The sequence below is a fragment of the Passer montanus genome, unplaced genomic scaffold, assembly GCF_014805655.1.
Source record: "Passer montanus isolate IOZ18808 unplaced genomic scaffold, ASM1480565v1 scaffold80, whole genome shotgun sequence".
Classification (NCBI taxonomy): domain Eukaryota; kingdom Metazoa; phylum Chordata; class Aves; order Passeriformes; family Passeridae; genus Passer; species Passer montanus.
Window position 1 is genome coordinate 677,120 of NW_024373257.1, and position 24,030 is coordinate 701,149.

The window sequence follows — 24,030 nt, forward strand, 5'->3', positions numbered from 1 at the left end:
CATTAGGGAGAAATTCAGAACTGCACAGAGTTTCAGTGACTATAAATCAGCACATCTGTGATGTGCAAAAATTCTGGATATTTATTTCCTCCTGCCTGCTTTGCAACTGGTCTGGATCTCAACCACTGCCAAGTAAGATTTTAAGTTGAGCTTTTGAACATTTTGGGTTTTGGTCCAATACTTAAGGGAGGTGGTACCGTGTACAATGTAGATATTTAATGAAGAGGACATGTTGAACAATCAATTAGTCACACATTAAAACATATAAAATTTGGAATAGAAACCTGACAACAGATCCAGCTGTGGTTTCAGTCCAAAACCACTGAATGACTGTAACTGTTAACCAATTTCACACTGTTCAGGATGCACCGATGTTAACATTTTTAGTGATACTACAACAATAAAATGCAACCTACAGTTCACATCACAGTGTTTTCATCAGAACTACTCTATAAATACTGTTTTCTCAATTTTCTATGTGGTACATTTTTTTAACATACTGAATCATGTGACTGTGAGTTGCCATATGCATTATTACTGTGAGAAAACACCAAGTTCAACCATTAGCAGCAACGTAAATTTGAAATCAGCTGGTAGGGGCTAATCCAAATGTCCACTGAAAATAACATCAGTATATTGATTTCAGTTGAGTTTTAGAGCATGGTTTGAGCTGCTGAATTAAGAACTAGGTAGAGATTATTGTACCTGGTCCAGCTTCTGCTATTTCAGGCTTACTAGGTGCCACAGGACTTGAAAGAACAGGCTGAATACCACTGAAAACTATAAAAAAATCATGTCATGTTAGCTGTGATTATTAATTCTACACACAGCTTTTTTCATAGAAAAACAACCCAAAAATGTGATATGTTATGGCACACCCAATTTGCGCTTCACCATAAGCACACCTAGCTTCAGGAATGGAGCAGTATTGGATTAGAATGTAAACTGAAGGTAGAGCTTAAAGTGAGAACTAAAACTAAATTGACAGACAACCAAAGCTAATGCATCACATGGTCCACACAGCTTAAAGAGACTCAGAAAATACAAAGATAAAAACTTCTAACACCACAATTATAAAGTACTCAATCCCCCCTCCCCCAAAAACTATAAAAACTAAAAGCACTGCAAGTTTATTTCCATGAAGAAAAGCACCTGCCTTAGTTCTCTTCAGTGCTTTGTTTTGTGTCAATATTTTTTAGTGAATTTTGGTGTCATAAAATCTGTTATACACACATAAAAACAAGAGTAAAGCTAAAAAATTGCTAAACAGCGAAGAAAAAAAACCACACAAAAAACCCAAAAGTAAGAAAGGAGCTTCCTATTTCCTATGCTGGCAAGACAATATTTGGTATAACAACATGTGTTCTAATTGAGCATATAACAATTAAGCATATAAGAAAGCCACAAGTAATTTAAGAATTCTTATTAAGATTTATAGTAGTATTGAACCTAGTTTAGTAGTATTAAACCAGGTTTACTTCATGTAAGTATATCTCAAAATAGCCCTAGAAGCTTTTTGAGAAATGAATGTAAGATCAGAACCCCAAAAGTAAGAAAGGAGCTTCCTATTTCCTATGCTGGCAAGACAATATTTGGTATAACAACATGTGTTCTAATTGAGCATATAACAATTAAGCATATAAGAAAGCCACAAGTAATTTAAGAATTCTTATTAAGATTTATAGTAGTATTGAACCTAGTTTAGTAGTATTAAACCAGGTTTACTTCATGTAAGTATATCTCAAAATAGCCCTAGAAGCTTTTTGAGAAATGAATGTAAGATCAGAAACACTACTAGGTGAGTTTCTCGGCAGAAAGCGCAAGTTGTCATGTGAAAAAGGATGCTGTCAGTGATCATGACTCGCACAGAAGACAACATGGAAGATGATGAAAATATCTAGGATTAATAACATTTCAGAAATGGCTGTCTAAACATCAAAAGGGGTTTAACTGAAAAGCTAATGCATTACTATTACCCGCAGTTGTTGTTAGCACGTGAGGTGTTCTGGAAAATGGAGGCATAGGTTTTTCCAGGTCAGCTGAACTTGTAACTGTGGAAAAATGTAAATATCCCTGAGACAGATGCATATTGATGCAGACATAGCAAAGGAAGCAAAAATCAGAAAAAGAAAGATTGCTGTACGTTGCTTCGCAAGATGCCAACACCACTACAACAGAGTTTCACACATTTCCAACTTAAAAAGAAAGTAACAAAACTTCAAAGTTTTGTTAATAATAGACACACCCTGACAGGAAATGCAGTCCTGTTAAATCAGATTTATCAACAAGAATCAATTGATCTGTACCAATGTAACATGAAAAAAGCTGTGCTTTTGACTTCACCTGCACCCATAGAAAGAGACCTATATAATTTAAATGCATGCAAATATGAATTTGTACAACCAGGTATTTCTATTGTCAAAGCTTTATGTGTTTCAATATAACAAAAGCCAGTATTTTGACTAATGGGTTTTAATGTACTACACATCATGCAATTTGTCATTTGTGGTATTTTACCTAATTGACATAATACAAATTAACAAAACTTCTGTGATAGATAGAAGAGAAAGACTGAGGCAGAAATTCTAACACAAAAGTGTTGAAATACTGACTGCCAGGTTTAGGATAATTTTCCTTCTTATCTCTTGCACATTCCTACCTTTGTAATAAATGCAAATATGTTCTTGCATACCTATGGCCCCAGCAATAAAAGTTTCAAGGTGCAACAGCAACATAACCTGAAGAAAAGTCTTATGAATAGAGAAAGCTGCAAAATTATGTGTATGTTATGGCTAACAGAAAATCCCCCATGGTGAAATGTCCCAGTCAGGAGCATATGTTTATAATTGATAATGAACCCATCTAGCTATTGGTCCTACTGGTCCTAATCTATTCAACATCTTAAAATCACATAAAAATATTAATTTCTGTGATTTCATTTGTATCTGATCCCATAACACAAAATATCACCATGTAATTATAGAGCTTATCAGACACTGCAAACAAAATTCTTCAGACACCAAGCAATCAGAGCAAACAGCTTGTAACTGTAACATCCTTGATGTAAAACCAAACACTAAGCAATGGAAATACTGTGAATACAATTTACCAGTCTCTGTTTTTGATATTTCTGCAGATGCAGAAGTTTGGGACAGGAAACTAATGTGATTAGAGTCCAGTGAAGCTGGAAAAAGAAAACCAAAAGAAAACATTTTTTGGCATCATCTGAACATATAGACTGAACAGGTTTCAAGACGTGACTAAGAAACTAGGGATCTGGGAAAGGAAAACATCTCAAATGAACATGCCATGGATTTCCTAATGTAAATGTGTGAAAATGCACTGATGATGAAAATGATGAGGAAGCTGCTAGAAGAAATATGAAGAAGAGATCACATTACAAGAGAAGTGGAATTGCCATAGCCAAAGCCGGAAATAAATGTGGTTTTGCATGTATGGCCCCTTTTATCTCTATAATTAATCTTTCCTGAAATCTAGGCCCAAGAGAAGGAGCAGGGTGGCTAAAAGCACAACAATATCTCTTGGGACAATACCCATCTTGCATCACTACCGGAGCTGCAAGAAATATTACTGCCACAGGCGCTGGTGTCTCTAACTGTGAAGAAACATCTTATGATTCACCAAATGTTGAAATGAGGTTTTGGTCTTAAAACCCTAAAATGGCCTTAAAAAGTAACAGCACAGCAGAGCATTCCTAGTTCCAGGTGATGGCAATGGAAAGGCATGTGTTCTTATGCCAGCCTAGCTGGATTTGCCTCTTAGGAACGCTGTCATGTTTGAATGCACCAGAGAAAGCAAGACCCACCACCCAAACACAAAGAAGCAGGGCAATGCAGCTGAGGGCCAGGGGCAACAATATGGTCCCTCTGCAGAATGTCACGTGCTTCCTGCAGAAAATGCTCATCGGCCATGGAAAAAGCGTGGGATCAAACAAGAGAATGGCAGAACCGGTGTGGCGAGTGCTTCGGCAAGCCAAGCTGCACCAAGAGGATTCCATCCTCCCCATGGAAGGTGACAAAGGATGCCAGGTGGTTTGGGGTGGGAGGTGTGATGGGCAGTGCAAGAGATGGCAGACAATGGGAAAAGAAGGCTGTTGCTAGTTACCCATCACAGTTCCTGGAGTTGCCAGGGAGGAAGGGGTGGTGGACTTCGGCCTCGGTCTTCGAGCGGCTAAGATCAAACACAGAAACTGCCTTCAGCTCCTCACACAGGCTGCTGTCACACAGGTCACATCAAGACACAGCTATAAAGAAGGGCACGTGGCCCTGCTTGGGCCAGGCTACCGTGTCACAGCTTCACTGCCCAGGGTGGTGGCACAATGCTGCCTTTCAAATGGCATTGGCAGCCAAGGCATGAGAGCAAACCTGGAAATGCTTCCCCAGAGCATTTACAGGTAGAATGATTTTTAGCTCCAGCCACACCACTGAGCCACTCTTTGGGACACCAGCACATCTGCAGAGGCTCATTGCTGCAGAGAAGAGCATGGCCAAAGTAAGCAGTGAAGGAGGGAATCGCTGGCTATTTACCCTTCCTTGTGGTTTCCCGTGAAGCAGACGTGGTCCATTCCAGATCTGGTCTCTTGGTTGCTATGGTCAGACACAGAAATGATCTTGAGATATGCACTCAGCCTTGCCACAGCAGCACAAGCAGCACCAGCAGTACAACACCCTAAAAGTCTGTATCTAGGGCCACACCTGCCCTTTCCTGGCAGCACCCTGTGACTCAAACCCACAGTCAAGTGTCTTGTGGTGGTTGCAACTAACACAATACTCCCTGGCTTTACTCAGTGGCTAAATGGCTCTACATCAGCAGAAAAATGCCAGAATATCCAATTCACCAAACCACTCCTTACACATCCTTGGAAAATCCAAAACCAGTAGGAAATGCAGAGAGAGCAGGACACAAGACTTATGTTAGAATTCAAAATTCAGGATGACAAGTGCTGGGTACGTCTCCCATGCAAGCAGCTGCAAATGCTAATTACTAATTTTTCTAGCATGAAGAAATAAACTGCACATTGTGCTATCAATATTCAGTCATAACTCCAACCTTTCTTAAAAGTTCAATAATTTATGCAAGTATTTTCTTACTGTTTTCACTATTACTATTTTTACATATAACAGAATATGTAAGCTCTCATCATTCACATGAAAGGTGTTGCAATTCCCTATGAAATATAATTCCCCTTCTTCCTTACAGTTAGTTTATAAGCCATTCATTAACATGCCCATACATCAAGCTTGAGCTTTAGTCCTCATTCAAAAAGATTAAAAAAAAGTTCTGTATGCTAACAAATCCACGTTAGTAAGAAGACACAAAATGATGTTTCTGCCATATTGGAATATTTCATTCTAGAAAGAATTTTCAAAATAACAACTGCATATAGAGTCACACAGGAATTCTGTGACAAATTCTTTTTGTCACTGGTTCCTTCAAAACTGACTTTTCAAGTAATGGAAAAAAACATGTTCAAACATCATAACCATGTCATTAGTATGGCAAGTGTTTTACAGTGCTTTAACAAACCACAGATATTGCTCAAAGCAAGTGAAAATTATGTCAAATGACATCAAGGAAAAACAAAAAAATTAAAATATGTTTTTACCCTCCACTGTTCCTTGGCTTGCAAGGTAAGGAGAAGAAGATTTCGGCTTTGGTCTCTGAGTAACTAAGATTAAACCAGAAAACTTTCTTCACAAATAGTGACAAACTTCTTTTTTTTAAAGATGGATCAGTACAGAACTGTGTGATTAAAGCCCATATTAAACTCTTTTACATAACTATTTGCATTCATTACAAGGTTATTCCACTTCAAAATCAGGAGTTAGTGTAGTATAAAGACAGTTAATCTTTTAGTGAACTAAGCCTATAGAGCAGAAAATTAGAAAGAGTAATTGAGAAGTCTAATGATTAAGTACCTCATCATTTACGTAAATGACTGATAATCTTGCTGAAATGTTTGGCATTGCTGCTATCAGTAAAAGAACTGAAATGTTTGGACTAAATTTTAAAATACAGCTTTTCTTATTTAAGTATTGTGAAATGATAGATAGAAATTAGGATTACTCTTTACCCATCACTGTCTTCGTGGTTTGCAGGAAAGGGAAAGATGTGGGCTCCAGAACTGGTCTCGGAAGAACTAAGATTAGAGATGGAAACTATCTTGAGATGTTATGGAAGTGTCTCGATGCATATGAAAGCATTACTTCAATCACACCCAAGTAAATCAATTGTGGTTTCTCATGTATGCTCTTTCTACCAAATAAACCCTACATCAGCTTATAGTCACTTGATATTACCACAAACCACCAGCCACTGGCTAAACACTGCTCCTATTGCACAATAGTGGCAGACATGATGCTCCAGAGCTGCCTTTTAATTGCAGTAAATGACACATTCCAAAATCCTTTTTCAGGCACCAAATATTTTCCAACCATAAATTTCAAACTAGTCAATGAATATATAGCCAGAAGTTTTGTTTGCATCAAAGATACTGCCCACCTTATATTTTATCTGAAAAACTATTAACTAGCTCTGATTATTATATACTTCACCATACTTAAAAATGAACTTTGATCTAAACTAATACATGCCTGGAAAAAAAAAAAAGAAGAAGAGAAACAATAGGTTCTCCACTAAAAAATGCATACAAGTCAACTTAATAAGGATTTCCATGAAGAGTTGGGCACTCTGGTAGAAGAAAACCAACTTGTGCCTTCTTAACCAAAATCTGTAAGAATCTCTAATAGACTAGCTTGATTAATTTACAAGTTTTCATTCTGAACAAGTATGAAGTACTATGAAGCACTTTGGACAGACAGAATTTCATATAGACACTGGAAGACAAGGATAAGTTACAAGAAGAGTCACATTTACTACACAGTAATTAGTGAACAGATATGGAAATGACAACAGTGAATGCAAAGATCACAATAAAAAAATCCCTTCTTTTGTCTAAGAATGTATTATTGAAAAGGAAAAAAGTTTCTCATAAAAGCATAGAACAGATTCCTAACACAAACAGATGATAGTCAAACAGTTTATCTCAGAAAATGGAATCAAAGTTTGGACACCGTCATCACTCTTGCAAGAACACAGTACAGAAAAATTAGAAGAGCACAAATCTGATGGACCAACAAAGAGAACATTTCAAACAAGGAGTTCTTGTTCTGAAAATTCTGTTAGACTCCTCCAGTCTTAGCACATAAAATCTTTAAAAATTGCATCAAAAGTTTGTAGGGTAAATTGACAGGGGAGTGGATTGAAGTAGTTTCAGAAATGTATCCCTTTTCATCTGACTACGCACTTCTCTGCTACACAGGGCTACTTACTGGCCTCTCCATCTTAATTTTGTTGCTGAAAAATGGAAATAATAAGAGCTTCACAAGTACATTTTCTGAATATTTTCTCCTTGCCTACCACTGGTTTAAAGAAGTGATCAACATAACTGTTATGATGGCAAATATAAAAATACCTATTTGTTAATGTACAGGGGGATACTATAGAACATTTACAAATATCTGTAGAGATCTGCAGTAGAACACAAGGTTCAGAGTGTACCAAGAGAAAAAAAAGGAGAGTTCCTGTGTTCAGCATTAAATTTGTCCTATAGAGGGAGAAAATATGAAAGAAATTGACTGGACCCTTTAGGACACATGAGGAAAGCTGGCAAACCTTTATCTCCCCAAATAAAAGGTGTTTTTTTTTCCCTAGATGTAGCTAGACTATCAAGTCTCAAGCTGTTTAAAAAAGCCCCTCACCCTGAACTTGGGTTTGCAATGCTCACTGTGCTACCTCTAATCTCCCTGAAAGGATTTTTGTCATAGCTGGAGAGTTCTCCTTAATGACAAATATCCTTGAATATTCTATGCAGCTTCAGGATTTACAACCCCAACAACCATGAAGCTGTTTTAAAACTGCAACCGAACGTGAACAATATATATAGAAGATAAATCCACAAAGAGAATTTCCTGCACGTGTCACTCTCTGCCCCCAACATTGTAACTGACCAGGACAATGTCTTAAATACCAATAGCCATGGAAATACACTTTGGTAATGCCAAAGAAATTAGCAAATAAAAAAGAGTATGACTTACAGCAATACCACAGCTATCTGTATCATGATGCACTACATATAGTAGAGAAATTATAGTTTGGTTACAAGCCCCACGGTATCACATGGTAAAGTTCTATGACATTAAATAATACTGGTCAGTGGCAATCATGGCTAATACTACTAATTAGTACTGTAAAAGTGAACTCAGAATTTGGAAAGAAGATCATAATCCAGTATGTTAAACATCATAGATATTAACTTAAACACAAATAGTAACTGATGCAGAATTTTTATCTTGCAGTTTTTCTTATCCCCAAAGTAAAGGAAATCAACATTTCACTAAAAGCAACCTGGGAACCCTTCTGATAATTCAAGAACACTCAGTTTGCAAGAAATGTCAATACCAGACTGAGCTGATGGTATTTCCGTGACTCCAGATGCTTTAGATGGGAATTGAGAAACTGTCTGTGTTTCATTAAGAGCTGCACAGAAAATCTGGATTTAAAATGCCGAGGAATCTGACTGTTGCTGGGATAGCAAACACACAAGCTGTGTTGTTCAAGATGATGTCACTGCAAACACAAGCAAAATACTGGGCACTTCCAAGTCCTTTCTGTATTTTGTTAGTAAGGAGAAAGACATGTGTCCCAATATGGTGACAAGAACCAGTATCTGATGCTAGACAGAACTCCTAAGAATCTTCTTCTACACTTTCTGGAGTTTAAATTACACCAACACAAGGAAGAAATTCAAACAAGTTGGTGAAAAAGATCACTCTTTTTGCACCTTGTACCAAAAATGCTTTCTAGCTGCTGATCAAGAAGTGACAGATACAGAACTGTCTTTTAACAGGCTGGCCACTTGGACTTAGAAGAAAATGTGTTCACAGCAGAAAAAAGGCAGCAAGTGGCAATGTGATGAAAATTAAACCTAACTAATTTTTGCTGCAAGGAGTGTTGGTAACAACTTGAAATAGACTTTGAAGGAAATTGTCATCATTGAATGGAAATTAAATATTTCTCCTTGCAGGGACACTAAACTAAACAGAACACTGATATTTGTTCAGTGTCCCATTTTGTAAGGTATTGGTAAATTGACTTATTTAAGAATTGAGGAAGTAGAAGAACACTAAAGCATAAATGCTGATAAGGAAAACCAAAAAAACTATATAGATTATTATATACTATTAGGTGTAATTAATTTAAATGTCAATAAAATGCTATTAATCCACCAGTTCAATTTTACTTGGATCTGGTATAACAGGTTTCAAGGGTGTTTGCAAGCATCAGAGCTATCATGGAAGCGTCTGGTCAAGGACAATTTTTTGCAAATGTTTTCTTTAATTACAGTGTTGTACCTTTTATTTGCAAAGGTACAACATTATTGTACTCAAGCAATACACTTGGCATTGCACATTTTTGTTTCTCCTGACTATGCAGACTCCCAGCCAAATGTCTAACTTAATCACTGCTTTAAATATATTCAAATTAACGTATTTTAGAGTCTATTCTCCACCATTGCTATTGTTCCTGCTATTTCTATGAGACTTACTCAACAGTTCCAACTTAGGATGGTTTCATTCAGGGATTTATACAAAACTTATAATACCTTTCACTCTATCCCTCTTCAGTACTGCAACTTAGAAAGAGAACTTTATGTAATAAGACACGACTATTAACACCAAACACAGCAATACAGACTTGTAAATATACCAGGAATATAGGCCAAAATTAGAAGAGAATATTTACATTTTCATGCAAAATTTCCTAAATTAGTCTGGTATTTGAGAGAACAACCTAATTACAACAGTTCTGAAGCTATTTTGAGTCATATTCAACTTAACTAAGACACAATTTTTTAAAATAAAAATCTCTGGGGCAATTCCTATTTAAAATCACATTTTTCAAGTATTACCAGGTATAGCTGATGGTATTTCTTGGATGCCTGATGTTTCAGGTCTTGAAGAAATGTGCTGATTTTCATCAAAAGCTGAAAGAAAATCTGGAGTTAAAATTAGAACTGGCCTCAGATCCACAGTATTTGGCCATTAGCTGTTGGGCAGTTCAAGACAACATTGATGTGAGATCAAGCAAGGTGACAGCAGCTGTAAGGATCAACTGAGAAATGAGGTGTTACATGAACACTGAAGCTGGTGTGAAATGAAGGAGGGTCAATTCCAGTAGCTCATGTGAGGCAATCTTCTTCTCACTGGCCTCTTTTTAAAGTACTTATTCTTTGAAAGAAAACTGCAGCTGCCAGAAGAAACCTAGAGACAACATAAGCTAGCAGAGGTCTATTTGTGGATTGCTGTTCAGTCACTGTGGGGAATTATTTTCCAGCTTAGATTGCACAGAAATGGCTGAGTTGAGCAGGGGTGGGGGTGGAGTGTGGGGAGAAAGCCCAGCATCAAGCAGTCTTTGGAGCAACGTGTCTGAATGAAGCTTGGCACTCTCCACAGCTGCTGGAAGGGATGGCAAGCAATGGAAAAGCTAATGGAATTATAGGCTATTTACCCATCACGCTCCCTCTGGTTTCCATGGAGGGATGAGAAGTGATTTTCAGGCCTGATCCCTGGGTAGCTAAGATCAAATATGAAAATAATCTTGAAACAGTAAGTGAAATCAGCCTTTAGATAAGGGGATCTTCAGTTCTTAGCAGGTCCAAGGGACATACATTTATTTTATGATTCTTGTGTATACACTTCTGATTGATATTTGTGGTAACCTACTACATTTTTGTCTCATGGGGTAATTTTTTTTTTGGACACATAACATCTAATTTTAGGCATTAGCTACTAAGCCAACTGTCTGCATCTGATTTTAAAATTCTGTCCAATAGCAACAGCTGACAGCAAAACCCTCCTCCCCTACACTTTAGTTTGGATGTGCCAGACAAATCAAATAAGGAGTTTATTACAAACGCCCAATATTATTTTGATACAGCATGCACACAATTTTCACACAGGTGGTATCAAAACACTTTCCTACAAATCCGTATTTTGGCCAAGAATGAGATTTTCCCTGCAACTGTCACAAAACTACTTTGATAGAAGCAGGATTTTTGAGACAGACCATACTTTGCCAGATAACAGCTTAAAATGTTTTTACGTTTTTCTGACAATATATTAATAAAAACACAAATTAAAAAAAAAACCAAAACAACAAAAAGCAAACAAACAAAAACAACAACAGCAAAAAATACCAACCAAAAACTCCCAAGAAACCCAGATTCTATCAACCCCTAAGACCACCATTTCCATTAGAGAAATTATGCAGCCTAGAGCATGAAAGAAACATTTCTATGAGTGGTATTATATGAAAAAATGAAGAGTGGGTACTCTTAATGTTAAGAACACTCATGATTTAATAAAGCCCAAGGCCAAGTAATAAGTAATCTAAGTAGCCCACTTCTTTAAAACAAGAGAGAAGGCTGGGCTAACTTGGTGAGAGCAATACTGCAGACCACAGCAAAGTCATGCCTGATAAACTGCTAAAAGTTTTCCATCTACTGAAGATAGAAATGACCTTGGATAGATGGAGCCCTCAGCTTCAAAAGAAAACAAAGATCTTGTGTTCATGCAGAGGCAAGATAACTGTCAGCACCACCCACTGAGTATTAGTACAGCTGTATCATGTTTGTGTTCAGTGTGAATTCTGAATAGATAAAAGCTTTTCTAAATTTGTCTGTGAAGGAAAACTAAAAGAACACTGACCAAACTGTAGCCAAATAAGACCAGAGAAAACACAAATAGTGTATGCATGTTGTAATTAGCTAATCTTCAGATGATGAACTACGTCAATGCTCATTTACCCAGTTCCATTTGATTTGGCCCCAGAAAGAGTGATGTCTGATACACTGATGTAATAAAATGTCACTTGTTAAATCATGCTAGCATGAACAGAACCGAGAATGAGAACCTCGCAGCAACCTTCTACTATGTTTTATGACTATATGCTGGGAGAATCTCATGCTCAAATAAAAAGTCATAAATTGTGCTTAAAAATCTATATTCTTTATGAATAAATTGAGGAAAATAATAAATTATTAGCAGAAGTAACTGTAGAAATAACTTTTAGGACCAAAATTATGTACTGCAGCAGCCTTTTAAATATCAGAGACTACTTCAAAAAGTTGTAAACAGTAAACCAAAGACCAACCAGTGAATCTCATTAAATGTGTCTACTAGGTAAAGAAAAACATTCCCACTGCAAAGGATAACTGTTATGCTGATATCCCAAAATTCATCAAAGCCTGAGGGTTTCCTCTTAAGTGCTGAATTCTGCCCCACTGACCACATCAGAACCCTTCAGTAAGACAGTACTAGCCTGAAAGTGCCAGGTAGTATCAGGATCACTTACTTGAGGCTAGAACTACTAATTATACACTGGTGATTACTACAAATAACATGAAGTTTAATGAACAAATGAAAGACCACTGGAGATAGTACTAAAAATAGAGGATATATGAGAGACATAAAAATTGCACACGAATATCAAGAGAAATCAAGGATAGAGTATACAATAAATGCCATTTACCAGTCTCTCGCTCTGACATTTTTCCAGCTGTAGAAGTTTGGGGAGTGGAAGTAACATGAAAAAAGTCATGTGAAGCTGGAAAAAATGGTGGCTTATTATTTAAAAAAATACAAGAACAATCACACCATTGCATCACCTGCAACCATGGACTCAATGGTTTAGAGTACAAACAATAAAGAACAGAAAAAATATGTATTTTGCAAATTTAGCAGAATTTTAAAAAGAAAGATGTTAATATTCAAAGATGTGTAAACACACAAAAATATAATGCAAAAAATTAAACAGAATGGCACAAGGAATATGGAAAAAATTCCCATGTGGTTAGAAGGAATGCAAGATTGAAAAAGTACAAGAACACTGGCCAAGAGGAGTCAAGGAGAAAGTGAATTTATGAGATGAAGATACTGGAAAAAATCCAATTTAAAAATTTGGCAAAAATAAGAGAACATAAAAAGTGATTCAGACAACATCACCAGGCAGGGAAACAGAAATGAATATCCTTAGTCCAGCCAAATTTATATGCCTTGTTATAATTACAAGTATCTGATTTCTCCACTATAAAAACAAGAAAGCTTAGAAAATTACTTCAAGTAATGCAAAGTAGGGAATGTAAATTCCCTGGAAAAGATCCTGAAGTGTGTGAAATATCTCAGTTGATATGAAAGCAAGACTGCTCCAGACAAAAGTGCCAAGTCACTTTTTACTGTTCATTAAATTTTTAACTCACACTCAACTTCAGATTTTAGGTACACCAGCCTGCTCATGTAATACTTTGGTACCCCATGGGCCACAAAATACTACAAAGACACAGGACTGGTCTTGCACACCTGCCAGTGTGAAAGAAGCTGTTACTACAAGCATCTCCACCACTGTAGATAAGTGCCACAGGCAATGCCTGAACTAAATATGGTTTGCACGTATATACATTTGTATTTACACTGAAGGTTTATCCCAATGTAGGCCCAAGAGCCATAACAGGCTGGCTAAAAGCACAACAATATCTCTTGGGACACTGCTGCCTTGCATAGTTGTCAGATCTGCAAGAAATATTGTTAGTACCACTGTTACCACAAGCATCTCCACCACTGCAGATAAGTGCCACAGGAAATGTCTGAAATAATATGGTTTGCACGTATGGCCCCATTTGTATTCACACTGAAGGTTTATCCCAATGTAGGCCCAAGAACCATAACAGGCTGGCTAAAAGCACAACAATATCTCTTGGGACACTGCTGCCTTGCATAGTTGTCAGATCTGCAAGAAATATTGTTAGTACCAGACGCTGCCAGTGCCTTAAACCATGAAGAAACATACCAATATTCATCAAAAGCTGAAATGAGGTATCAATTCAAAAAAACATAGCCACAAAAGCAGCAGCAGGGCAGAGCATTCCCAGTTCCAGGTGATGGCAATGGAAAGGCATGGGCAGAAGAAAACCAGCTGCCTTGAGTTTCAGTGGTGAGGAAACCAAGAAGTGCAGCCTTGCCCACGGAATGCCTGGAGGGTGGCTGAGCTGCTTTGCTGTGTTCTTGTGCCAGCCCAGCTGGGTCTGCATCACAGGAACATGTTTGAATGCACCAGAGAAAGCAAGACCCACCACCCAAACACAAAAATGCAGCTGAGGGACAGGGGCAACAATATGGTCCCTCTGCAGAATGTCACGTGCTTCCTGCAGAAAATGCTCATCGGCCATGGAAAAAGCGTGGGATCAAACAAGAGAATGGCAGAACCGGTGTGGCGAGTGCTTCGGCAAGCCAAGCTGCACCAAGAGGATTCCATCCTCCCCATGGAAGGTGACAAAGGATGCCAGGTGGTTTGGGGTGGGAGGTGTGATGGGCAGTGCAAGAGATGGCAGACAATGGGAAAAGAAGGCTGTTGCTAGTTACCCATCACAGTTCCTGGAGTTGCCAGGGAGGAAGGGGTGGTGGACTTCGGCCTCGGTCTTCGAGCGGCTAAGATCAAACACAGAAACTGCCTTCAGCTCCTCACACAGGCTGCTGTCACACAGGTCACATCAAGACACAGCTATAAAGAAGGGCACGTGGCCCTGCTTGGGCCAGGCTACCGTGTCACAGCTTCACTGCCCAGGGTGGTGGCACAATGCTGCCTTTCAAATGGCATTGGCAGCCAAGGCATGAGAGCAAACCTGGAAATGCTTCCCCAGAGCATTTACAGGTAGAATGATTTCTAGTAAGGAGCCATAAAGGTCCAGCCACACCACTGAGCCACTCTTTGGGACACCAGCACATCTGCAGAGGCTCATTGCTGCAGAGAAGAGCATGGCCAAAGTAAGCAGTGAAGGAGGGAATCGCTGGCTATTTACCCTTCCTTGTGGTTTCCCGTGAAGCAGACGTGGTCCATTCCAGATCTGGTCTCTTGGTTGCTATGGTCAGACACAGAAATGATCTTGAGATATGCACTCAGCCTTGCCACAGCAGCACAAGCAGCACCAGCAGTACAACACCCTAAAAGTCTGTATCTAGGGCCACACCTGCCCTTTCCTGGCAGCACCCTGTGACTCAAACCCACAGTCAAGTGTCTTGTGGTGGTTGCAACTAACACAATACTCCCTGGCTTTACTCAGTGGCTAAATGGCTCTACATCAGCAGAAAAATGCCAGAATATCCAATTCACCAAACCACTCCTTACACTTTCTTGACAGATTCTAACAGTTCTTGCAGAGGTAACATGGCAACTAAGAATCTCACCTATGAATTTAGAATTCAAGATCTGATTTCACTTTTTGCCAATAATTAATGAAATCCTTCATTCTATGGGTCAGAAATTAGTGTCCCTGGCACTAATAAAACACAGTGTAGTGTTTATATCTCTCTTTATATAAATGCTTGCTAGCAAGTGAAAAAAAGCAATATTTTCCACATAATTCTAGCACATCTTACAACTTACACTTGTACAACTCAACACTTTCTGCACTGAAGAAAAAGTCCCTTTACTCAAGTGATCTCCTCATACCCTCTTATCCTAATTTCACACAGGGAGAATGCACGAACTAATACATAAACTAGTGTCAAACCTGGACTATGTGTACTCACTACTACCATGCATATTTGCCCATTGCTTTGGGCATGGTTTCAGGTTTAAGGCAGGCAAGACTTGTGACAGTTTACAAACATGCCCTTGGATGCAGCTGATGGCAATAAGGAAATAGTGCTGATTGATTCCTCTGGGATATTTTGATATTCCCAGTCTTTGGAAATGGAAATCCTTCTGTTCAGTTCTCTTCGACTTGACCCTTTCCTAGCAACACTCGATGACTCACTAACCACAGTGTTTGGACCTGCTTAAGAATTGTAGATAAATCTTTTTTCTACCAGTGGAGGAGCTTTTCCAGTGTGCAAAAAGGAGCAAATTGGACATGTTAACATTTATTTAACCATTCCTAACAGTGATGGGCCTCCACATATACGTGCATATATATACGTATATGTGTATGTGTATGTGTGTGTGTGTGTGTGTGTGTATTCATCTATACAAACAAACCTTCACAAGAAAATATGGACAAGGTAATTGCTTACAGACATCAAAAAAAATTAATCTTATCATTGCAATTTTCATTTCAAATGTCTCAAACATTGCAGCAGGTGCAACTAGTTTCTGTCTCTCCAGCTCTATACAGAGCAAGTCAGAATAAATCTTTCATTTTGCAAAGCATTGCTGTGTTTTTGAGAGGGTGCCTAGATGTGAGGAGAACTACAGAAAAGACAGATATCATTACCAGCTGAGATTGGTGGCATTTCTGGCATGCCAGATGTTTTGACACTTGAAGAAAGAGGCTTCCTTTCACCTAAATCTGGAAAAATAATCTTGTGTTAAAAGGCTTAATTGTCTCAGAGCTACCTGAATATCTCAGGACTTAGCAAAGAGATATTGCTTTGTTAAAACTGAAGCACAGGGAAAATTTCTTGCAAGTCAGCTGGGCATTACTCTGTCTCATGGATTGTTAGGCTGGTGTGGATGGAATGAGGATGGTGATACAGGAGTCGAAAAAAAATATTATGTAGGGCAACACCCAAGGCAAGTGGCATTCAATGGCTGTCTGAAATCATCAACACGAAAGCAGCAACAAACTTTTCATCACCAACCAATCAAAAGGCTTTTGAAAGAATATTATTATAATTTACCAGTGCTTGGTATTTCTGAAGATGTAAAAGTCTGGGGAGTAGAAATAACATGAAGAAAGTCATGTGAAACTGGAAAATAAAAGCAAAAATAATGCTGTGTTGTTTTGAACTGATAAGAAACCTTCTGCAACAACATCGTATTCCTTCATAATCTGACAAAACTTCTGGGTAATACTTAACATATTATGTTCCACAGAAAGATAAAGTGTGAAATGTACAATAACTGATTGTACATTTGACTTGAAAATTATTTCCAAAAAGACACATTGATGCATAAAGCATTTTATGACCAAATTTTTGTCAGACTCACATAAAAAGGTGAAATAAAGACTTAAAAAGTGAAAATACAAAGCTATTCAAAATGGGAGAACATACTATTAATAAAAAGTAGCAAACTGTGACTGCATGGAATTTTTTTCTAGGATCAGGAAGGACAATATCCTGGTGCTAAAACTGGAGAAGGAAAAAGGATGACAAAACAGGAGCTGGACCAAATGAAATATGGAAACTGCCTTTTGTCAGACATGTGAACAGCTGACTATTGTAATCAATCTCCCCCTCAGTAATGGATTTCCTTCAATGTTAATGTCTTCCAAAAACATATGCATCAGGCATACTATTGGCATGACAAGGAAATGAAATCTTTCCAACTGGCTCTTATTTTATTATTTTTTCCCTTATTTTGGAAAACTGTCTGTTGCCCCAGGCAAATAACATCTTTAAAATAATAAAAACACATAATAGAAATTTTGTAAGGATTAACTAGAAAGCATCTGAATCTTCAGTGATATGTTTTTTATAGTGCCAGTTTAGAAATCTGGGCAGAATTACATCTATGTTTATACAGAAAGGCTAAAAGAAGAGTGATAGTTTCAAAATATGTTGGAAGTCCTTTGGTTTTCATTAATCTCTTACAACTCAGAATTCTTCAGCAAATCAGGATATTCTATTTATGAAACTCAGGTGTGGACAGTCCTATTTAAATTTGATATTTATAGTAAATCCAATTTACATTTAAAATGAAGAATTACATGCTGTTGCCAAACATGGAAAAACCTCCTGAATCACTAGCTTAGTATTTCACATAGACTGTAATAAAGAGATCTAATACTTGATGCAGTACTTTCATACCCACAGTTATTCTTCATTTATGTCAAACTGAACAAACTATTTCATGAGGGGCACTGTCTGCTCCAAAAATTCCCAACTGTCAGGAGAATTAACCTCATGAGGACCATTACCGGGTCGGGTTGGTTGCATTTCCATGGTACTGGACGGTTTGGATCCTGAAGAAACAGTCTGTTTTTCCTCAAAAGCTGAAAAAAGAATCTAAGCTTAAAATGCTAAGAGAGCCATGACTTGATGGATCAACATCAAACAGCTGAGCAAGGCTGTGCATTTCGAGAGGATGGCAACGCCAAGCTGAGCAAGATGGAGGATGGCCTCAAGTGAGATGTGAGACAATGGCTGCGACAAGGGGAGGGGATGGCTGGAAAAACAGGTTTCTGGCCTCGGAATGCAAGTGCCACATGCTTGAAAGAACTCTTACCAGCAAGGAATTCTCTCTTATTAAGTTTTCTGGGTAAGAGCTGCAGCTATACCAAAAGAAATAAGATGATGACGAGATATGACAACACTGACAACACTGACTTTGGGCAGTTTTTAAGCTGACGACATTCTTCAGGTGGTTACACAGACACAAGGATGGTGAATAAGCAGCTCTCTGTGAATGTTGGTAGCCAAGATTAAAATTTGCAGATCTATATGATGCCAAGATAATGGAAAAAAAATCATGGAACTAATCTGCTATTTACCCATTTCCATCTCTCTTTTTTCTGCAGAAGGTGGAGATATGGATTTCAAGGCTGGACTCTGCGTAGCTAAGAGCAAACATGAAACAAAATTTTATCATTGCAAGACAGACTATTCTGGCAAGTGATACAAAATCTAATTTCAACTGTAACTAATAAGGGTTTTTTTGTTTGAATGTCTCTTTGCTCCATTAATTTCTACCCCATTCATATTTAGCATACCCTATTTAATCAAGCTGAATCCTTATTACTTAAGAGGATTTTATTCACAGCAAGGCAGCTACAACACAACATTTGATATTCACACCACTTGCAGGTCTCTAGTCACAACTGCAGTATGTATAACTATTTTTAAAGAAGTGGTAATGGTAAAAGATAAGAGTAGTACAATGAAATCAGTGAAATAATTGTTGAAGTTAGTAACAACGCCTACTACCTGTCATCTGTGATGAGGATTATTACAAAGACCTTTTGGTTCCTTCACTTTGAAGTATGGAAAACCTGAAGTGTGCTTTAATGAAAATGGAGTCAAGATGGAATTGGGCACTCTTACCCAAAAGTCATCATGAACAAGCTTCCACCATGTGCAGATTTTGCACTACTGTGCTGCTGATGATCCTACTTAGCTGTGTGTACTGGTCAGTAAGCATTTTTCTTTCTGTTAAAACCCTCATTCAAATAATTAGGTGTAGTGTTCATTTCTAGTACAGGAAATATGAATATACATGTCAAAAATTGAACAGCCTTTTTTTCACACATTGGATCTGCTTTCCCATTTACTTTCAATCTACCTTACCACATTAACAATTTGGATCCCGGGTTACTATCCTGATGTAGTCGGACTCAGCAGCTGGACCAGATGATCACTGTAGGTCCCTTGCAAATGGAACCATTCTATTTTATATTTCTAGAGAAGAAAACACTGCCAACAAAAGCTGTATGATTCACAGCTTTTGGCAAAAGCTTCTATTGATCCTTTTACACCCAGCAAGAACTGGAAGAGATCTCCCAAAGGCTTCAGAACACTGAAGGCATGTTCACAAATCTATCTTTTCAAAAACATTTGAATCCAAAATATACTGACCACACAGGAAGTTTACAAAACAAAGGAGAGATCTCCCTCTGGCACAATCCAGATAGAAAAATAAAGAAAAAAGTTCTTCAGGGGAACTAGGGCAGAATACAGGTCACACACAGTTGAACTTCATAAATTAAATTTTGCTTTCTTTGCTGGTTTTATGACAGCAGGTGATCAAGGCATGCAGAGACACAGTGCAGAGAAATCTCCTCTGTATAACCATGCCCTGACTCTCACAGAATATCTTTGTCCTCAACAGTGATTTCATGGAGAGCACAGATGCTCCCTTTGACCCAATGGCTGGGCCTAGCCTCACATAATGAAATCCTACTTTTACCAAGTGAAACTATTCAAAGGGAAGGGAGCACATGAGAACAAAACCATAATAAATGCTTGAATGAAAACACTTATTTTTTCCTCAAATGTTGTTATTATTCCACCTTTAACACTGAGACCAACATAGGATTAGATTATTATTTCTTTTTTATAGAAAGAAAAAATACTTCACATCCCTAACAATTTTGAGTTTTTCAGCTACATTTATAGCAAATAGGCTCTTAAATAATTGTGTGTCTCTTTTTCCAGTGCTGGAATCCATCTGGATTTAACCAGATGTCTCTTTCCATCCCCTCAAACATATCTGGAAAAGAGCTGTCAAAAATATCTATCAAATTAAGAACAGATTATGAAGATTATTTTCATGTTCTTGAGAATCTACTTCAAATATGCATTTCAAGAACTAAGAGGTGTTCCTGGAAATTATATTTAAATTTTGCAGACTAGATTAAGCAAAAGTATGCAGTCCTAATAAGCCAGCACTATTCTATAATAACTTCTTGACTTATGCTTAATAACATAGAAATGCATCTGATTCAAGGGCCCTCCAGGTAACTAGTGTAATATCTATGAATAATGAAAGCAACAACAAGCAATAGTTCTGGTAGAATGAGCTGTTTTAACACAAACACAGAGAAAATACGGGACTGTTATGAAATCAGAGGTCTCGAGAAAGGGAAACACAGAGTACAATGTAGAGGAGCAGAGGCACGAGGTGGTGAGAGGTGGGACTAAGGTTGGCACTGGACACCCCCTGCCACAGACAACTCAATAACATCAGTTGTAAAAACTGCACACTTGGAACTGGACAAAAATTAATTTAGGGTAACAACAAGGACACAGAAATAATATCTACCACACACAAATGGTCCCCTGTGCAGTGAGCTCATATCTGAGATGTCTCCCAGCAGAAGAAAGAAAGGAGGAGGAAGAAAGCATCAAACATCATATTCTTCCCAGCACAGGACTCCAGATGCTCAAAACTTGCTGGAATATCCCCACTCATCACCAACACAAGCATCAAAGCACTGAGCTTAGGGTCCAATTATGTAATGAAGGGGTGTACACCACACCACAAAAAGGGCACAATATAAGACATCTGTGTGTTACTGTTTTAATTACATTACTTCTCTTATTGGAGCAAGCTTTGTGAAGATAATTTTTCAGTAAAGGTTTTACTCATATTTACAAAGAAAGTAATTACCATGTTCTGTCAATGGACTTTTTGGAGCATCAGGGATTCTGGATCCAGAAGGAAGTAGCTGTATTTCGTTAGAAGCTATGATAAGAAAAAGAACCAAAATGTCTCTTGATTAAGAATAATACAAGGCACAACATGGATTTGTATTTGGCTTCTGGACCACTCACTCCTGAAAAAAATGAGAATTAATAAAAAAAGAAACAGTAGTTCCAACCTAGAGAAAAACCCACATAAATTGGCACTTAAAAAGGTACGGGGAATATGAAGGAAGCCCTTTTCTCCCTAATTGTTAAACAAAGATCCATTAATAATGGGAATTTTACAATGCACATCTGTCAGTAACTATAAGCACTTAGTTTAAAATTAATCAATGATCCATCTTGATTAGTTTTCCTATTTTAATATTTGAAACATAACAAAACCAAGGAACGCTGGGTATGGTTAAAAAAAAGGCAATTAGAAATGAAAATGAAATTAGATTACTGGTTTCACTTCAGTACATTCTGGAAATCTGCTGTCAAATTTAAATGAAAAAAGAAAAAAAGTGCAAGTAAGATATTAATGTGAATTCACAGGATTGTGTAGAATGCATTTATTGAGAAGCATTAGCAGTCCTCTTCATGGGAAGATCGGCATTTCAGTCCTGCAAACATTCCTCGTCCTTCCCTTTATCATGTATCCTCCTGAATGCAGGCTAGCTGTGCTTTAGAAAAATCTAAGTGAAGCTTAAAAAAAAAATAGAATTAAAGACAACTTCAAGTTTAGATTTGTCCTCATAATTTTGCATGGCTTAGGGAAGAAAACACAAGCAATAAAATCAACATTAGAGAATTTAAAATTCTGAATAACAGAATGAAATAAGTGTTACACAAAACTAACACAAAACTAACCATACAACATTGAGATAAAAAATTTGAAAAATCAGTAGAGCTTCTCTTTCCTTCAAGGCAAATGCAGTTATATCCCATCACATGTTATATAAAATTGTTCTTACTCATTGCTCTTGGTGTTACCTAAATGAATCTGTAATCAGAAGAAAATCAAGGAGGTAATTATTTAAATTCTATCACCGAGGTAAATTTTACAGATGGAAATTTTATGTTATGTCAAACATGCACATCACATAGACAGAAAGCATTAAATTCAAAAATCAAATTGAATCATTCAGTGAAATCTGTGAAAGTCACAGTTCAGCCAGAGCTAGGTGCACCCTGCTTTACAATTCATCCCAGTATTAGTCACTGGAACCACAAAAGAAACCAGAATATTTTAATCAGGACTTCCTTTGGAGCCAACACAAAGAGGATGCAGAAAGTAGAAGAAAAATTCTGCTGAAGGTAAAAAAGTGTTTAATGCAGAAAGAATGTAAAAAGCAGAAAAATGAGTTACCCAGTATGTTTTGAGTTGGAACCAATTTGGGTTTAGGTGTCGGTCTAAAATCTTCAGGTCCGTGTGTTTTCTCAGCCTGAGCTAAAAGAAAGAAGCTTAATGTCATTTAAAATCCCCCTGAACTTCTCTTGATTTACGACACAAAAACTGATGCTTTTCTTGTCACCATTTCATACCACATGATTAGAACGATTTCTACAGCAGCTCAACTTCACTGTGATTAATATTTACTTTTGTTTTCAGATATGAAATTTATATGATGCTTTGTATTTATTTTGCTGGAATTTTATATTAACAAAAGAAAATAAAAGTCATGAACAGCAAAGGTAAGGTCAGAAATTCACACTGTACTTCTGTTACAGCCTCTTAAATTCATTATAATAGGTTATAAACAAGATCCATTACATCACAAAGTAATTTACACAAAATATTTACAAATATTTTCCCTGTTATTCTGAATGATTTTTAATACTTCTAATATAAAAATTTTCAGGAACATAATACTCACTTGTAATATCCCAGATCTTTCAATTTTCTAGTAATTATATAACTTGTTAGGTTATAGAATAGGTTTTTATTTTCATTCATTCTTCTAGTTGTATATTTTTAGAGTAATACACAGGCAGTTTATTAAACAGCAATTAAATGCACCTAAACTGAATTGCTGGCCATATTTTAATATACTCTGCAAGCTGTTTCACATAACAATTAATGCCAATAGCAAGTCAAGGTCACTTCTTTCCTCTGCATCTTGCTGGAGATCCCAGAGGTGTTTAATCAGTCATGCAGCACTCAGAATTGGTCATCTAAGACTGTAAAATGCCAAGGCCTATGGGTATGGAACACAGAATGGTAAGGTCTCAGCCTTGAATGCCACAAGCACATTAATGCCCTCCACAGAGCAAACTATACAGTATTTAGTGCATGTAGCTACTTGGAAGAGATCTTTAATATTGATGGTAGGCATTAATATAGCACTAAGTTTAGTGTTAATTTAATAAAAGATCACTCTCTTTTTGAGACACATTAGAAGTTTCCTGCATGCTCTCCAAGCTTTTTCCACAATCTACTTAACACAGTTCAAGCAAGAGCTGATCATGGAGGTTTATAAGCTTCTTCTTTTTGAGACACATTAGAAGACATTGTGGTTTTTCCTGCATGCTCTCCAAGCTTTTTCCACAATCTACTTAACACAGTTCAAGCAAGAGCTGATCATGGAGGTTTATAAGCTTCTTATTTCATTTAGTGAAAATAAAATGTGCTGTTTCCTACTTTTAAATATTAGGATTTGGATGATATTACGGTTACAACAATTACACTATTTTCTAGTTTGGAGTATGTGCCACATAGTCTGAAGCCTTTACAGATGCTATTTGTTATGGCTCAATTCATCTTCTAAGCCAGTCACAGTGCTGTCACTGCCATCAGTGCAAGGACGAATTCATTGTCCAGAGAAGGCAG

The 24,030-nt window shown here is 37.4% G+C and overlaps 1 protein-coding gene across 5 annotated transcripts in view; it reads right to left on the reverse strand.

Annotated features, from left to right (window-relative positions):
* The window catches only part of LOC120513356 (ABI family member 3 binding protein), a 139,883-nt gene that overhangs the window by 61,642 nt on the left and 54,211 nt on the right, over positions 1–24,030 (reverse strand). The window contains exons 11-28 of one of the 5 annotated variants that reach the window (XM_039732696.1): positions 22,570–22,650; positions 21,184–21,258; positions 18,569–18,634; positions 17,996–18,070; positions 16,755–16,823; positions 16,349–16,423; positions 14,936–14,995; positions 14,499–14,564; positions 12,613–12,639; positions 10,591–10,656; positions 9,992–10,066; positions 6,095–6,160; positions 5,627–5,689; positions 4,548–4,607; positions 4,126–4,191; positions 3,110–3,184; positions 1,977–2,051; positions 706–780 (exon numbers count right to left, since the gene is read on the reverse strand). In XM_039732696.1, the coding sequence (XP_039588630.1) occupies positions 706–780; positions 1,977–2,051; positions 3,110–3,184; positions 4,126–4,191; positions 4,548–4,607; positions 5,627–5,689; positions 6,095–6,160; positions 9,992–10,066; positions 10,591–10,656; positions 12,613–12,639; positions 14,499–14,564; positions 14,936–14,995; positions 16,349–16,423; positions 16,755–16,823; positions 17,996–18,070; positions 18,569–18,634; positions 21,184–21,258; positions 22,570–22,650 (1,215 nt within the window). The remainder of the gene's footprint in view (positions 1–705; positions 781–1,976; positions 2,052–3,109; positions 3,185–4,125; positions 4,192–4,547; positions 4,608–5,626; positions 5,690–6,094; positions 6,161–9,991; positions 10,067–10,590; positions 10,657–12,612; positions 12,640–14,498; positions 14,565–14,935; positions 14,996–16,348; positions 16,424–16,754; positions 16,824–17,995; positions 18,071–18,568; positions 18,635–21,183; positions 21,259–22,569; positions 22,651–24,030) is intronic. The other 4 variants (XM_039732697.1, XM_039732698.1, XM_039732699.1 and 1 more) reach the window with 4 other exon arrangements.